The following is a 17,764-nucleotide window of genomic DNA, read 5'->3' on the forward strand; positions in this document are numbered from 1 at the left end:
CAAAAGACTCAGCTACTCCTGATTCTGCCTTTGCCCTTCTTCTCCCTGCTCTGTATGAAAGCTGCAAAGAGCAATCCTAGCATACTCTGAGCCAAATCCTGCATGTGGACTATTGAGATATCAGGACATTAGGTGTGCTGCTGATAGCATAAACCTAGTAATCCAGCCACAGCCATACACAGTATTTTACACGCTTGAAGTCTAGATCCCATTGACTTTCATGGCATGCCTGAGTACTCAGCCCTTCTGCAAATGATACTGTAGGGCTCCTATCAGGACTGTTGAGATAGTCATTGGCAGTGATAAACTAGGATGAGCTCGGTACTGGTGAGCTGCTGCAGTGGATTGAGGCCAGCCAGTAGCAGCTCAGCCCTCACCCAGTTGCTCCCTCACTTTCCCCCAGGTGGATGGGGGAGAGAATTGGAAGTGCAAAAGTGACAAAAACTCCTGGGTTGAGATGAAGGCAGTTTAATAAGTGAGTGGGGGTGGAAATAATCCCATATTGCAAAAGCAATCACTCATCAACTCCCACCAGCAGACCGATGCCCAGCCAGCCTCCAAGCAGCAGCTACTTTGGAAAAAGAATCTCTGTTTAATTGCTGAGCATGAAGTATATAGTATTGATTACCTCTCTGGCCACTTCAGGCCAGCTGATCCCTCCCAACCTCTTTCCTACTCCCAGCCTACACACTGAGGCAGAACAGTTAGAAACAGAGAAGGCCTTGATGGTGTGCAAGCACTGCTCAGCAACAGCGAAAACATTGGTGTGTTATCAACACTATTTTGGTCACAAAGCTAAACCATGGCACCGTGTAGGCTGCTGTGAAGAAAATGAATGCCACCCCAAGCAGACTCAGAGCAGTTACTCATGACACATAGACATTGCTTGCCAGAGTCAGTCTTGTTCTCTAGCACTGAAGCCACCAGCTTTGAAAACGAGAATTTCTTTTTTCCTCGCCTTTTCTCTGACTTTTGCAAGAAGTGAAGCAGAACTCTTAAAAGACTTAAAGTTTTCTTGACTGCACTGTGGTTGACATCTTGTTTCTATGCTGTGCAGATTTATACTGGGAAAGAGAAATGGCCCTTCCAGGCGCAAAGATCATCTACCCACCAGATTTCAGGACTGTGCTCCAAAGCCTGGGAAATGAGAGTTTTTAAAAGAAAGTGTCTATAAATTTTTGACGTAGACAACAATATATACATTTTCCCTTAGGTTGTTTCTTGGAAATGACTGTGAATTTTCCAAAAAAACCCTAAAAAATATCAAAAGAAGTCCAAACAAAATCAGCCAGAGGCATCCAGCCAGCAGGAGAAATTACGACTAGAATGACTGAACTTTGGCAAAGCTACAAGGTCCTTATAATGGAAAGTATTGGGTAACTTTAGTGAAGGCCAAAACCAGTTGAGGAATGAAGAAAGAATGACCATGGTGGCCAGTGATTTTAATCTTCCATCTATCATGCAACCCTGTAAAGGGAAAAGATATAACTCAAAATGCGTTATGGAGAGGACACAAAGGAACAAGCTGATTTTGGCCTTTTTTATGTCACCTCAGGCTGTCAGGTCTTCTAAAAGCCCTACAAAGCTTTCTCCACCAATAGAAAAGCAACTTTTCTCTACTTGAGAAATTTATGGGAAATATGTGCATCCATATTTTTTCTGAGATCCATGTACAATTACCTACAAACTTATGCATAAGCAATGAGTTACAAGCTTCAGCTGGTGCTTCCAGGCTCAGCAGTAGCCACCCAGACCTCCCAAGGCAGAACAGAGACCATCCTTTTCCCTACTTGGAAGATGACTGCTCAGCATGCAGCTGGCTTGCAGAGCCTTTTATAAAAGATATTCCAGGCATTTTGGGTTAAAGTTCAACCACCAAGCACTGTTACTAGCCTGTTTTAATGCAGGTGCTACAGCAGTGCTGGGATTGAGAAAACTCCCTCGTGCTCCGGCAACAACACATCTGCTCACTGCTAACAGAGCGCAGCGAGGCCGCCAGCTCTCTGCCTCCCAGAGAGGCAAAAGCACAGAGAGCAAGAGCAAAGCTTCACATTACTCACTGCCTCTGTTGTTATTGCAGGGATAGTTTGGGATGGAGAGGGAAGAATTCTGCTATACATTTATAAAATAACACTTTGAAATGCAGAGTCTTCATGCTGTCATATTCAATACAGCTTTCTTCACTGCAAGAGACTGGGTATGCTTGATGACAGAGCAATTTGGGGTCAAAACCTGTCAAAATCAGCATGAACTGCAGAACAAGTAGATGAACACCTGTTCATTCAAACTTTTCCCTTATGATCTGGAGATCTCTGGGGTTTCTCTGGCAATTTAGAACTGCTAAAGCAGGGAGGAGTGTAAAGCACATAGCAGCAGCAAACATCATGTTCAGTCCATGTGCCATATGCAATGCAAGCAAGAAACGTCTTAAAAGGGAAGAAAAACAACACAAGGTACCAGAGGCACCACCTGACCACTGTTATTGGGATTGTTGGAAGGTTTAGGTGTGGAAGGGTTTGGTTCTTCAGTTGCCATTTGATTTCCTAGTTTCAGAGCATTGCTACTTTTGCATTGCATTATTCTTTAGAAAGTATACTTTAAAATAGGCAACAGGCAGCTGGCCTGCTTTTAATGTTCTTGACCTCATCTTCAGGTCCAGCCATTTCATCACAATGCACTGAGAGTGGTCATGATTTACCATTGCTTCCCAGCCACCACCTTCTGCTTTGTCTGCTGAGAAGCCAACGAGACTTGCTCAAGGGTTTTCCTGGAGACCAAAATGAAGCTTACTGGCCTGTAAGTTTCCTAGGTTTTCCTTCTTGCCCTTTCTGAAGATGGGTGCAACAGTTGTCTTTCTCTAGTCACCGGTAAATCCCCTTTCCCCCTTCCAGAGATGATAGAGATGACTTGCAATGACATATTACAATGATGTAAACCAGGTCATTTGGGACCCTTGGACAAACCCTATCGAGTTGCATGGACTTGTATACATCACGGTTTCCCAAGAAACCACTGAATCAATTCTTTGCTTTCTCCCTGACCATTGCTTCTAGACACACAGGTCTGAGAGACCTTATTGGTGAATACCAAGGCAAAGAAGTCATCACTCAGCCTTATATTTGCTGGCACTGCTACATTCAGCAGTGGGTCCAGCTTGAAGACTGTGAAGTGTTCCTGGTAGTAATCTTCTCTCCATTGACCTTACCAGACAAGTCCTAGGAAGAGCCTGCTGGAGATGTGGCTGGTTAATGTACATTAGGTGTGGAGTGGTTGTGGCAATACAGCAAGGATGCTTTGAGACCGTTTGCCTTGGCCAAACTCATAGTAACAATAGTGTATATTGTAGTAAAGGCAGGACATCCAAGTGAATCTGCCATGGACCTGTGTATACTTTGCTTACCCCTGCACGCTTTCCCGACCCAGCCAAAGAGCTTAAATTTATGTTATTGTACTTTGGTTTACATATTGATAGTATTTGTGTTTGCAGTTAAAGAAAGCTGAAACGCATAAGCCATTTTCATGTTGTGTTGGCTCAGATGCTGCTTCTTTCACAGAAATAAAACACAGAATACAGAATTTTGCTGGTGGTTGATGTAGCCCCTTGGTCTCACAGGAAAAGGGAGGGAAAAGTTTTGAGTCATTCAGCAATAACCACAGGGAAATATAGCAGCATCCATATTCATTTCAAGAGAGGAATTTGAGGTTTGGATGATATAAAAGAGGAATTACTGAGGGGGAAGGACTTCCCAGGCTCTGAGGATAGAAGGACCTTCCAAAGTGCAGATGGATTTTATTGTTTCTATAATTCTTCTAACTCTGCGTTTCTCATTTTATGAGTGTGAGCTGTCTCTGCTTCCCTGCCCCTTCCCGTTGGGCTCATTCATCTTTGTGTAACCCTGATTCAGCAGCAGCTTGCTTCCTCCAGGGATGAGGGTGAGAACTGGCTGTATTTGCTGGCTATAGGAACAAACATTACCTTACCTTAGAGGAACTGTGCTGCTGCCAGAAATCAGAGTCAGCAAGCAGAGCCTTGGCCATAACTGCAGTCACCTTTCATTTCCCCCTCCTGCAGGGACTGAGCTCCTTCAAACTTAACAGCACTTTCTGGTACCTCTTCATGTTGCCTCCCACGTTTTTGCAGCCTTGTGGTGAAGGAAAGAGACATGGAAGTGCAATCTCAAAGTTCAGAAAAGGTGTTCAGCATCCTTTTGAAGTAACAATTGTGATGAACTGATAGACAGCCAGGCACTAAATACCTACAGGCATTCAGGGAGTGGTACTTACCTGTCTTGACAAATGTTCCAAGTTACAATGGGACACTCATGCTAGCCTTTTTATATGTACAGTTGGGTGCTCATCAGGGCTTGCCTGTGCACCCACTTCCGTAACATTTAGCTCCAAGTTTTAGAAAAGAAAATAATTACAGTAATCCCCACTTTCCCATTTATTCAAAATAAATATCTTGTTATTGTGTTGGAGGTTTTCATTTGGGTGAGGAAAGTTATACATTTAGAAAGATGGCAGAGCACTAATATCATCCTGGACCTCCTGAAGTCAGTTACAGCCCAGTTTCCACTAATTGCAATGCAGTTGCTGTGCATACTAAGTATCTGTGAGGGACAGTTGGAGCTAAGCTAAATCACAATCATGAGTTTTACATAATTTATTTGGAAAAACATGGAGTATGTAACCCTCCTCATGTCTTTTCAGAATAGATTCCAGTCCCAAGTCAACTTTAAATGCATGAAATATGAAAATCCTCACTGCACTGATTGCAGTGCACTGCACTGATTACAAATGATGCATAGTCCTGTGTACATGATGTGGCCATGATCAAACATTCATCCAGCTAGAAGCAGCCTGCTCCTGTAAATCCTTCATTTTCTGCATTTTGGAGCTTCTTTGCTGATTTTGGTAGTTGCCCCAGAAATACAACTGATGTAGGAGGTGATACTGCAGGAGATTAATTCATTCAGTGAATTATGTGGGCATCTGATCATGAGGCAAGAAATCCTGAAATGGATTTCTTTTATGGTGGAGTCAAAGTGCGAAGAATGCAGCATTGAGATATGATCTCTGCTAACCAAGTAGGCTGCAACAGTTTATATCACTGGAAGCCTTTTTTCAGGGTGGTGGCAGTTCTCACAATGGGTTTCTCTTATCAAAAGGTGACACTGAATCTAAAGAGTTTTGTGAAAACAAGACTGCAAATAATAAATGCAAAGAATGAATGTGAAAGCTTCTTTCACAACCTCTATGTGTCCAGGTGAACCCAACTGAGTGAATTGTTTTGTGACATCTTAAATTTTACATCAAAGTCTGTGTTCTTGCTAGTTACATGGCAACTTTATGCTGGTCATGCAGAACATCCTTACAACTGATATATTCAGGCATATTCACTCAGCTGTATACCCTGGTGTTACTGAATCAGATGAATGACTTTAGAGCTATGCTCTCCTGCTGCTGTTGCTGATAGGCTGCAACTGTGGCATTTCTGGTAACGGAACAACTTTAACCATCTTATAACCTGTTAGCGAATGATGTCCATTCATTCATGTCAGCGAATGATACACGAAGCCAGGACAGAAGAGCAGCCTGTGCAGGGCTGGGGAGCTCATGGATCGCAGGTGAAGAGCCTCATTCATAGTCCGATGCACTAAGCCTTCTGCAGCAATTAACTGGTCATGCAGGCAATATTCTTGTTAATGTTTTTCTTGGCAGGTGTGAACATAAATGGTTTGTGTATAATTACATGGTTTTACTTTGACTTGTGCTTCCCAATTATGCTGATGGGCAGCATTTTTGGCTATTAAGAGATATATATATAATCTTATACTGTACATAGTGATGAAATATGAATTGATATTGGAACAATGACCGAATTCCTCCCTGGTTTATTACTATCATTCTGAATTTAAACAGTTTTCATTAAATGCTTGTGCAGACTCATGCTGTTTTTATAACCATGTGGAATTTTCTTCTAACCTGTCTGCATAAATACCAGTTCTGATCAAAACATGGAATTTGTGTGTTCAGGAAATTTTGCCATTGCAAATTCCTTTTCATTCAGAATCAAAAGACAAATAATGTCTGAATCTATTTTCCCTACAGCCCATGGTACAGAAATTTTAAAAATACTATCTATTCAGAAAATTGTAAATTTCATCTTGGAGTTTGAAATTTTGTTATAAAATTTTTAACTGTTTGCTTTATTTTCTGGTTTTACATTTTTATATTTGTATTATTTATGCTGGTTTTAGTATCCTGAAATCAGTTTATTACCTTAGTGGGACTACATTGTACTATTTTAAAGAATCATTGCATTTGGCTTTTGTTTACTACTCATTGGAACATTTTATTTTCTTGATATGACTGTCCCCTGTTTCTGCTGTGTTGAAACAATTTACTGGAGTGTTCAGTTCCAATACAAACAGGAAATACTTGGATGGGAATGACATACCAGTTCTTTGCAAAAAAACACTGTGCTCAAGGAAATAGGTTTCATTCAGTGACAGAAAGCAGCAGACAGTAATGGTTCTAAGAGATAGTGCCACCCAGTAAGGGAATAAAATATTTCAGCTATGGTGCTAGTTTGCATTACATTATGCTGTCATGTGCCAACTGCTATAGTATATGACACACCATAAGCTACAGAAATGATTTTAAAATTAATGCAAGAGAAAGAGGAACATAATTTTGGAATGCCAAAATGAGCTTTCATATTGTGTGATGAATTTTAATTTCTTGAAATAGTCAACATTTGTGCTGGAAGCCTTTGGGGGTGGAGCTCGTTTGTATCAATGAATACATATATACATATACAATGTATACTTTAAGATGTTTCAGTATTGATAAAAAGAGAGCTACTGCCCTGGGAAATACTCTGATGGGGAAGACAAACAATGTTTTAGGTACTATTCTAAGACAGGATGGCTGTTCATTAAAACCTATGTGTGAAGAAAATGAACACATTTCAAGGACATGCCCACACATGGATGTAGATATTGCTGCCTGTTTCCTGAGAGGCAGACTGAGCTGCCATTAAAGTAAGCTGAAAAGATTTTATTCATTTTTTGTCTCTTATAGGAGCAGGCATTATTGTTTAGTTCTTTTAAAAATATTATATCTGCTTGAACTTCAAATGCTCTTTGAAGATTCTCTTTCTACAGCAGTTTTATTACTTTTGCCTTTCTGATGGTGGTAGCTCCTTTAGGCAGCACCTTTGCAGTCATCCTTTTCTGTAAACTTTCACATTCAACAGCTCAGAAGACCAGAAGCCATCGCTTCAATCTTGGCCCTTCTGAAGTCAGTGGGATATCTGCCACTGGCTTCAGCAGAGCCAGGATTTCACTGCATGTTGAGAGGATTACCTTTTTCTTTTTGTATTATATTGGCAGAAAGAAAAGCCGTGCAAATCCAATACAGTTAAACAAACATATGATGGGTTTGGATGTGTAACTCCTCTTTGTATGCACATTAGAGGCTGGAACCTGCCTGTGCTCATTGCAAGCAGGCAGCAGAGTGATTGCTGATTCATGATAGCACACAAAGTTGCTTGAAAGCCAGAATTTCCCATACATCTGTAGGAAATAATGTTGCATAGATCAAGGCAAAGCAATATAGAGGGGAAGGTGTATTTATTTGAAAAAATCAAACAATTTTCCCTCATACTCACACTCTTGTGCCCATACTCTGATCCTGACAATCATATTCAATCAGAAGTTGTATATAATCCAAATGAATGCATTCAGGCATCCAAATGTGAGTACCCAGATGGTCTGGTTGGGGTTCCTTGGCAGGATGCCACCTAGGAAGTCCTCCCCACATCTCCTGGGATTTTTTCTTAGGCTGGTGACAATGACCTGGTCCATTCCTACAAGTCCTAATGTTTCTACTGCATTCTCTGCACATTGATGCAAAATTCAACAGACTTTCTTTTGCAAAGTTTGCAACAAGATCTATACAAATCTGAGCTACTTGTGAACAAATACAGCCCCTTTTCACTTATTTGACTTTGAAAGTGGCTCTGTTCTGATACTAAGATTAAATTTCCCTCTCAGGAAAAAGATCCATCTTATAATGGGTAGTTTGTCAAGACTGCAAAACTTCACTGAATAATTCCTATGTTTATATATATTTTTTGTATTACATCATATTGGGAGGCCTCAATAAGACATGTTTTTGTAAGTTTTGGCTAAAAAGAATCATCTTTTTCAGCTTAACTTCTTGGCTATGTGATTAAGAGACACCCGTTTGATGGGGCCCCCTGGTGCTAAGCCCTCAAAGATGAGTAAAAGACATTACTTTCTGTTAAACTGTAAACATCGCATACTCTTTTAAAAAAACTCAGATAAAGGAACTACATAGTAAAGAGGTAACTTAAATTTACTGTCTAATGGTTAGTGTAGGTTTTGCCTTTTATAGATTGTTGCATGTGAAGTTTACCAAATTAGAAACAAAACAGATAGCTTTCTATTGCAGGAATGAATGAAGGCTTTAAAATGAAATGCAAGAACAACCTTCCACCCACAAAACCCAGTCCAAAAGTGAGATTTTGATTTATTTGATTCTAGACATATTTTTGTCATTAAGCTTTGTAGCTTATTCTAAGCTTTTGCTGCACTGTTATGCATGTTAAGCCACTGATTCCCACATGGTGAGCTAATGGCAAAGAAAACACTTGTGTCACCACAATTGAGGAGAAGAGAAAGTCTCAGGCAGAGGCACAGAAGGTTTCAGCCTACATGGACATAGCACCAAATGGGATTTCTGGGTTCTTCTCCCCTGTCTTAGGACACCAGTCACAACAGCAGAATGGAGGACAGAATTTAATGAAACCACAGTAAGGAAAAGCCAGCTAAGATATTTAATTTTAGATAGCTGGGCAGAGTAAGCTGTGCGTTTTTGGAATACATGAGTCAAAATCGCAGATGGTCACGGAAAAGAAGAAGCAAAGCTGTTGATAGTAACAGCAGAGTTGCATCAGCTAAGCACATGTGCGCGTGTGCATGCAGGCATCAGGATCCTCAACCATTCTCACCCTTTGAGTGCTCAAATGATTGTTTTCAGAAGTGTTTCTGTAAGTGGGTGCTATATATGAATTAGGAGTTGGATATATAAACATTTCATTAATTAATGTATTTGACTTCATGCTTGGCTGCCCTATGGACTTCTTATTCAGCTGTGTCCTGGTCCTGAAGGGGTGCAGAGAGTGAGACAGCTTCCCTGCAGAAGCTCTTATGCATTTCCTGCTATCTGGCAACTGCAGTTTCCTCCAGAGGTGGAAGAGGAGGGATGGAGGGAGCTGCAGCAGCACAAGTTCTTGGATGCTGCCTGTCTGTTTCATGCTCACAGGAGGGGCAATTCACTGGGTAATATACCAGGCAGGTACTAACTCCTGGAGCAGATTCCAAGAGGGATGCAATTCCCTCCAAACCAAAATACAGTTGCAGCTACAGAGATGCCTGTCTTCACTTCCAAGCAGACCTCTGATTTCATCAAAGGTGGCCTACCTCCTTGCAGTGGAAGGCCAGAGTCATTCTGTGAAGTTCTGTTGGTCAAAAAGGACCATAAAAATAAGCACTCCCAAACTGACAGATTTATCCCCACAAATTCTGTGTATTTGTGATGTTGTTCTATGAACTCCTTTTATTGTGTGGGCACAAAACACCATTTATTGGTGAAAGCTGTGTTTTCACTAAAGGTGTTTGCCAGTTTTATCAGTCTTCCTTACTGAAGTGCCACCTAATGGGATGGAGGGGAGAAAAAAGTCAAATGATCATCTCACACAATGTTGCCAAGCCAGTTTTCACTACAACCAAATACTAAGTCCAGGCTTCAAACCCACATCAATTAGTTTTGTTTTCTCGCCTTTTTCCTGCTTGCTTGTTTGCATGTGTGGGAATGTGAGTGCGTGCATGTGTTTGGGGTTTTTTTTGCAATTGTTTCACAGTCTCCCTTCTGATGTCTTGGAGACCACACATAAAGGAACACTGGGTGTAGACTATTTGCAAGACTTTCCTAGTAGCATGAATTTAAGCTTGAAATCCCTTCTGCTCTTTTTCTTCCCACAAGCAATATCAAAATGCCAGCAGATATAGAGACATTTTTCATATGGGAGCATCCAGAATGCTCACATGCTGGAAGTGTAACCCCATCAGGTATGGGACAAGCCAACAAGTTACTTTGAAGTAAATTAAGGTCATGAATTCACAGCACAGCTGCATTCTGGTGATAACTGCAGTTCTTTCCCATTTTTCCTTCGTGTCAAATAGTTTACCTGCAGTCACAACCTGTTAACCTGCCTTCTGGTGGCTCCGCGATATGAGCCCACACCAAGGTACTGCACAGTAAGGTCATGGCTGTGAGACTTTGTTTCTGGTATTTTAAGGCAGAGGGACAGATTGCTAAACCACAGGCAAAGAGGCAATTAAATGCCATGGAAAAAAAAGAGGAAACATGCACTTCATTTAAAATATGTATGTATGTGTTATGCTCCTTCAAAGTAAAGTACATGAACACACCACCAAACTAGTGCTTCATGTTTCTTTTGTCAGATGGACACAAAGCCAGATGGCTTCATTTTGAACTGTTATACAGTGTTCTGTTTCCACTGTGCCTAACAAAAAATCATTTATGAAGCAAAAGAAAAAAAAAACCCTTTATATTACGTAACTGTTAATTCAGCCTCAAAAAAACAAAACTAGAAAAGAAGCCATTTGGGATCCCATGGAAATATAACTAGATTGTTGCTGCAAATTTATTGCTTAAGACAAACATTGGATTAAACGACAACTGTTATAATGGCACCTTCGTGGCCACTACAAGCACTCATGGAAAAGTGGTTAATATTTCCTGCAAAGCAGCTGAACTTGTAAGAGAGGCAAAAAAACTGCATGTTTGTTTTTCAAAAGGCAACCCATGTTTTCTGAAACTTCACACTGCTGGAGATGCCCAGACGCTCCAGATGATGTGAACATCTCCTGCCACCAGCACTTTCCCAAGGCCACCAGCACCCAGAGCACAGCCCAAAGTCTGTAAGGAACAGCACTGCTGGGTGGCAAATGATGAAAATGAAGCTGAGAGGAGCCGTGCATCATGTAGTGTGATGGTGAGGGGGCCAGGAATAAACCTAGACCTCCTGACTCCTACCTTGTGATCTCCCCACTAGACATCTTCCTGTTTTCCTTTGAAAATGTTGACAGCTTACTGGAGAGGAAAATCTACAAACAGTACACATTCCACCGTCAAAAAAAGGGCTTTGTTATTTGATATAGGAACTCTTTTAATTATCATGGTAACTTCACAGCATGAGGTCACAAAGGGCAAATTTGTTAGCAGCATTTATGAGTGATCTCTCCATGGATACCTCACCAGTCCCAAAGAACTGGCTTGACACACTGGATTTTTTTACTCAGTCCCATTCAAGAACATTTTAAAAATAAGCATCATAACTTTTTGGACTGGAAATAGTGAAATTGGTACTTATCCAGTGAGTACTGACCTGATTTTTCATGCAGCGCTTGAATTGACACTAAAACCTATTCCAGCTCCTGTTTCTTTGGATTTTAGTTGCAGACAGAAACAGATGTACACAAATCCAAAGAGAGGGTTTTCCCTGTAGGAGCCAAGAATCTAGACATAACTTTATATACTTCTGTGTCATTGATTGTACTTCAATATCTGAGCTTTCAGGAAATGCAAACTTGTTATTAGCAGTACCTATTAGACATCTGGATAACTAATATGAAGGCTTTCATTAGTCACAGTTTCTTATTAATTTTCCTATTAAGCTTGTCCATAATATGCCATTTTTGCCACTTCTTTTTAACAGGAATATTTAGGGGTTTAAAACAAAAATATGCCACAGGCATATGTGACATTACGTACAGTAAACACACAATAAAAAGAACAAAGTATTCAGCCATGTGAAAGTATGATATGAAGACTTAAATCCTAAGTCATTCTTGGTCTGAAGTCAATAGAGAAATCTGTTACCTTTATGTCTTCTTAATGGTATGAGGTACATTGGATTCAGCACTAGGGCTAAGGCTTAGAGAACCTGGTAAGCTTTCTTCTTACCTACATCTAACAAACCAAAGCACACATCTTTGGGAGTTTTGCATCACACTCAGAATTTGGTCTGTGTCTGAATAAAGTGCACTGGTTTAATAGAGCATCTTGCTGGGGTAATTCTGCTCACAGTCTTGTGCTTTTCATCACTGGAACTTGTATGAGCTCTGCACCCATTTTCAAGAAGGTTGTACACAGTGACTGTGATATTACAGAAAGAGATGTATTCTTTCCACGGCTATGTTAAGCAAGAGCTACTGTAAGCAGTACTGATTGAAATGAAAACAGTAACTACATTAATTGCAGCTCTTAAAAAGTTTCACAAAGGGAGGTATGGATCTGCATCTTCATGCTGGTGATGGAAAAAACTCAACAAAGTAGTTGCTTACATTCAAAGAGTGAGAGGTGGGAATTTGGGTACCCTCATTCCCCAGTCCAGCACCCTTCCTATTACTTGGCCATGATATTGAGTGTATGTGTATGGGTTTGTAATCCCTGGAGGTGAGCCTGCACTTCACATACACCACATCATCTGCCTTGTCCTGGAAATTAGTAAGTCAAATCCTCTGTGAAGCTTAGAGGTTTGAAGGTTAGGGCTTTGAGGCATCACGGATGCAGAGTGCTGCTCCTATGTTGCTACCCTGGTGTCCCTATTCAAGAGCACGATGAGCTCTTCAAAGCTTGCTGATATGCCATATTGCTAGGTCCTGGCTTCTACTGACAGAGAAAGAGAGTTGTGGCATCTCAGCTAAGCAAACCATTTTCTACACGTATTTGTCCTAGGTAGCACCACTACTATGGCATTATTTTCTAGAGCAGTGAGGCTGCTAGGCCTTGAGTCCCTGTATGATCCTAGCCTGCCCTGTGAGTGTGTCAGAAGACCTATGGTGAGACATGCTTAGGCTGTCCACTCTAGGCTTTTAGCCTGAGTTCATGACTACTTCTACCCTTGAATATACAGGATGCAAGGACTTGGCAGGCTCAGGTTGTAGGCAGTCCAAAGGGCTCATGAAGCTCTTGTACTTTGACATGACAGTGGCACTGATGTCCTTAAGCACTCTAATAACATCTCTGAATGTGGCCTACATTTCCTTTCCTAGCAAAACGGTCTGCAACCTTCTACATTCCCTAAGAAACTATTGGGACTACATGTGAGCTGAAGAGTCAGCTTTAAATAGCTAACCCTTGTAAACCTTCATAGCCATTGCGGATGTTTGTGTGAACATAATACTGCACCTTCACAAGGAGGGTTTCTTTTCCGCCTTTACTGATCTGAACATGTGAAATACTTCAGATCATCTATATCATATAGCAGGGTCAAGCATTTTCATTTATAGAGGGTCACAGTTGCTACTCCTCTTAAACACCAATGGAATTTTTCAATATCCTTGAAGTAAATCCCTTTTGCAAAACAGTAAATGTTAGTATGACAGTATGTCAAACATGGATTTGTTCCGAGATTATTTACTTACAATTAGACAACTGTGCTGGCTCTCAGAGAGACTAGTCAGCAAAATCAACATTATTTGAAAGAGCAGCGGGATGGCAATGTTTTAGAATCCAAGGAATGTGGTTTTCATAAATTCCACAGCCTGGTGAGATGCCACAAAACTAATTTGTTCTTTAAAGTTGGAGGGGGCAGTTATTTCACACATTTTAAAGGGTTTCTATTTTGTGAGGAAAAAGTGAGTAGTGATTTCTCCATTTTAAACATTGTGAGATGAATGTTTTCCCATTAAGAACAAAGTATTTTCCATTGTTTTTTTCTTTTTCTCTTGACATCTGTGTAGATCTGCACACTTCTCAGGCAGGGCAGAGCAGGGAATCAGCTAGCAGCAGCTGCCAGGAGTAAGATTACTGAACACAACAAAGCAGTTAGTCTGTTTGCCACTCCAGTCTGCTTCATGACACCATCAGTATTTCTGCATGCTGCAGTTCAGACTCTTCTTTGAAACTGCTGTTTCTTAATCAGCATTCCATGTAAATCCTTGCTGTGTGGTTCACTCATTTCTGAGCTGAAAGCAAAAGGTAGAGCCTGACTTAACATGCAGGGAGGCAGTTTTAAGTAGTCATTCCTGGTGTATGTTTTTAATAAAATCTTAATTATCTACTTTACTGAACTGGCATGTTTCTCTTTGTGGAGACACTGTAGTTCAGCACATGCTTTTAAAGCAGGGCAGGGACAGCAGAGAAGGTATAAAGCCCACTTGGGAGTTCAAAAATGGCTGTTTGGACATCTTTTACACACACATTTTGGGGCTAGCTTTGGTTTAGCTCAGCCAGACAGGGTGAAGGCAAAGCAGATGTGGAGCAGCTCTTCGCCTGTGCCAGGAAAAGCAGGAGGCAGCAAAGCTGAGAGCTTCTGGGGCAGAGCATCTGCATGGCACAATGATGGTTACCTGAGCCACAGCTCAGAACAGGCAGACTTGCTGCTGACTCTGATAGAGGCACCAAGGTGGCAGTTTTGGCAGGGACAGCCCTCCCAGGGAGCCCCAGTGAGACCCATTCCCCTGGCTGCATAGGAGCAGCTGCTTTTCCATCCCCTTGCTCCCCATGCCAGCCCTGCTCCTCCTGCTTCTGTTTTGGGACTGTCCCTAGCCCCTCTTTTTTGTGGCAGGCTTGCAAAGCCCTCAGAGCCTCTGCTTGGTGCCACTCATTTGCATGGAACAACTAAAGGTGCTGGTATGACATGTCTATGAGCAGGGGGAAGCTCTGCAGGTCTGTGTGGGATGTAGATAATCTTACAGGGATGCAAAGTTTTGAAGGCAAACGTCATCAAAGAAAATGTTTTAAATGTTGATCTACCTGTACTACTGTGCTTGGATTATTTCTGCAGAATAAGGAGTTTGTATCCATTGTATGATTGCCTCCAAATATAAGCTTCATTCTGGAAGTTCCCACTGTTTTTCAGCTTAATTTTAAATAATCATTGAAATCCTCAAAATCTGTTTACAATATCCCAATGAATTTAACTTGGTCTTTGCAAAATTTGCCTAAGACTTAAGATCTGACTTCTTTTATTTCTGATTTACTTCTTAGAGATGACTTCAGTGAGGTGCCACATTCCCTCCTTTCCTAGCCATCGCCATCAGCAAGGACTGGGATCCAAGTGCAAATAAATAAAGTATCAGCCAGCAATGCTTCAAATCAGGTGTGTCAAGTAAGGAGGTAAAAAAAGGGAGAGGAAACCATGAGTTTTTCATGCATGTTATGAGGAGCTATTCAAGCTCATCCTGAAGGGGAAAATGGTCAAGGAAAAAGACAGTAGATCTTACTGGCTTACCGATTTGTATTTCCTTGATAAAGCTAGGTAGACCCTTGCTAAAACATTAAAGACATTTTTGCACTCAATATTCACATAATGATGTGGAAACAGATGCCAGAAATAGTCTCCAGGGGGGAAAAAGAAACAGTGGACTAGGAAACCAGGCTCCTGTTAAGGCAGATAATTAGAATATCTGAAGAGTGACAAAATTCCAGTGCCAAAATAGCACAGGAGGTACAAAGAAGATGGAGCATAACAGAGACCTCAGAAAATTTCTGCTAGTTTCTGTTAAACTTGTTGCAAAGAGCTCATCCACCACGTACTTTGCGTCACAGTCATACTCCCTCCCTTTATAGTCTATTTATTCAGTTTGTGCCTTCATTCCTTTAGTGTCTGTCCTTTAAAACTTTGTAAGTAGCCACTGTCTACCACCAAGAGCATGTGAAGTTTTAGGTGCACACAGAAGAACCAGACTCAGACCAGCACTGGAGCCAGCTGTAGATGAGGGTAGAGGGTCAGCACTTCTGCCACCTGCCTGAGATCCACCCAGACAAGTCCAGTACATTTTGCATGAGGAGACATGGGGGTTCAACAACCATAAGGACTTCTTTTGCCTTCAGGACAGGAGAAGCCTGCTAGTGCTGATACGCCTCTTTACATTTGGTTGTGTAAGTGAAAGGGGAGGAGGAGGTGGCATCTGGCAGCAAGGAGCAGAAAGGCAGGAAAGAACAGGGGATATGTTTTGCTCTGCTCCATGGAGTAGCCCTGCCCTGATCCATTTGTTGTGCAATTTAAAACTGCCTGTCAGCAACATTATTTATGGCAATGCACAGGCTGAGTCTCAGAATCAGGAAGCCAAATCCAGTTTCCCTGATGTCATTTTCCATCCAAGCTATTAGATTTTTAGCCTTATTTCCTAAGAAAATGATTCCTACGTGATTTTTGCAGCCTGTTTGCATGACAATCTGCGTGTCTTCTTTGACTCTTAAGAACTTTGCAGGACAATTCCAGTTTCAATCAGATTCAGCAGAAGGGCAGAGGGCTCAAAGCTGTTCAGTTTCCAGACATTTGGTTGAACCATTTGTCTGCATAGAGAAACAAGAGCCAGAGGAGCATCTGTTCCTTAAGGGAACGTAGACAGAGCTCAGCCTTTATTTGGACAGAGGGTGGCCACCCAACATATCCCCACATGCCCATTAGCTGGCCAGCTGGCATGCAGGCATGCCCCAGCCAGGCACAGCTTGCGCTGCCAGAAGATTTAGGGGCACTGAAGGACACTGGAGAGGGCTATTCGTACTGCAGTGGTGGGAAGCATGGGGGACATGAGAGAAAAGGAAGGAATGGGGCAGAATGGAATGCTCATGAAGACACAAAGAAGAAATGGAATGATTCACAAAGAAGACTAATGGTTGTGCAGTGCAAGTTTGTGGTAAGCCCCTTTAAGCCCTTGCAGAGCACCTCAGCCCTTGCAGGGCTCCTAGGGTCAAGATGACTTTGCATACACCTAGCTGAAGTCTGAGAGAAGTGATGACACATTGAGAGCAGAACCAAGCACTCTTCATGACATTCTGTGTATTTCTTAGCCTAGACAAAGCCCTGCAGATAAACCAGATGATGCATAAATTCACAGATCGTAGTTTAGAAACATTAAAGAAATAGGGCTTCATAAAAGACTCAATGGAACCTTAAGGGTGGAAATGGAAATAGGAAGGGTCCAGAGACATGTTGACAGCAGAGATGATTGCATTCCTAATAGCAAACCAAGGGGCTCTGATTTAATCTATGGAATGACCAGACACAAAAGGAATTTAAGTGGAATTTTCTGCCTGCAGAGCAGTGGATAGAACATGCAGGAAAACTGAGAGAAGAAAAAGGTGTGGTATGCGAGTATGGGCTAAAAAGTATTGTGGATTTTATCTAGAGACTCAAAGAGGGCTACACTTAATTAGAAAGGACTCCTAGTTTCTTTCTGCCCCACAATGTCTCTCATTTGCTATTAGCAGCTCAGCAGGGGTGGTATGATACAATTACTCATTAGGTAAAGGAATTTCAAACCTTTGCCCTAAGAGGAGTCTAACCTTGTCACTCAAACCCAGTATTGCATCTTTTCATGAGCCTGAGCAATACTTAAACAAGGATCACAGAGCTGGGCTTTATTTTGGTTTGTTATGAGTGCTCAGGGTTTGAAGCAGAGGGTTTGCTCCTGGCTGTATGTGCTGTGCTATACTGCAGCTGTCCTGCACACCCCATCCTCCCGCCTGCTACGTGATACTGAGACAGCCTGGTTCTATCTGGATAAACTCATGTACCTCATGAAATGCACCAACTACAGCCTCTCCTTTCCTAACAAAATCATTAGGTGTGAGTGCAATAACCACACCTATGCAGAAGATGCAGACAATGAGGTTACACAGCTTCCTGGCCATG

At 41.6% G+C, this 17,764-nt stretch overlaps 1 protein-coding gene across 2 annotated transcripts in view; it reads left to right on the forward strand.

The window, feature by feature from the left end:
* The window catches only part of CLUL1 (clusterin like 1), a 60,490-nt gene that overhangs the window by 6,816 nt on the left and 35,910 nt on the right, over nucleotides 1–17,764 (forward strand). The window contains exon 2 of one of the 2 annotated variants that reach the window (XM_034060880.1): nucleotides 15,112–15,223. In XM_034060880.1, coding sequence (XP_033916771.1) covers nucleotides 15,210–15,223 — 14 coding nt within the window. In that variant the 5' untranslated portion in view covers nucleotides 15,112–15,209. Of the gene's footprint in view, nucleotides 1–2,747; nucleotides 2,797–15,111; nucleotides 15,224–17,764 lie in introns of those variants that run through there. The other variant, XM_031052973.2, reaches the window with a different exon arrangement.

Source organism: Melopsittacus undulatus, chromosome 1, assembly GCF_012275295.1.
Source record: "Melopsittacus undulatus isolate bMelUnd1 chromosome 1, bMelUnd1.mat.Z, whole genome shotgun sequence".
NCBI classification, from domain to species: domain Eukaryota; kingdom Metazoa; phylum Chordata; class Aves; order Psittaciformes; family Psittaculidae; genus Melopsittacus; species Melopsittacus undulatus.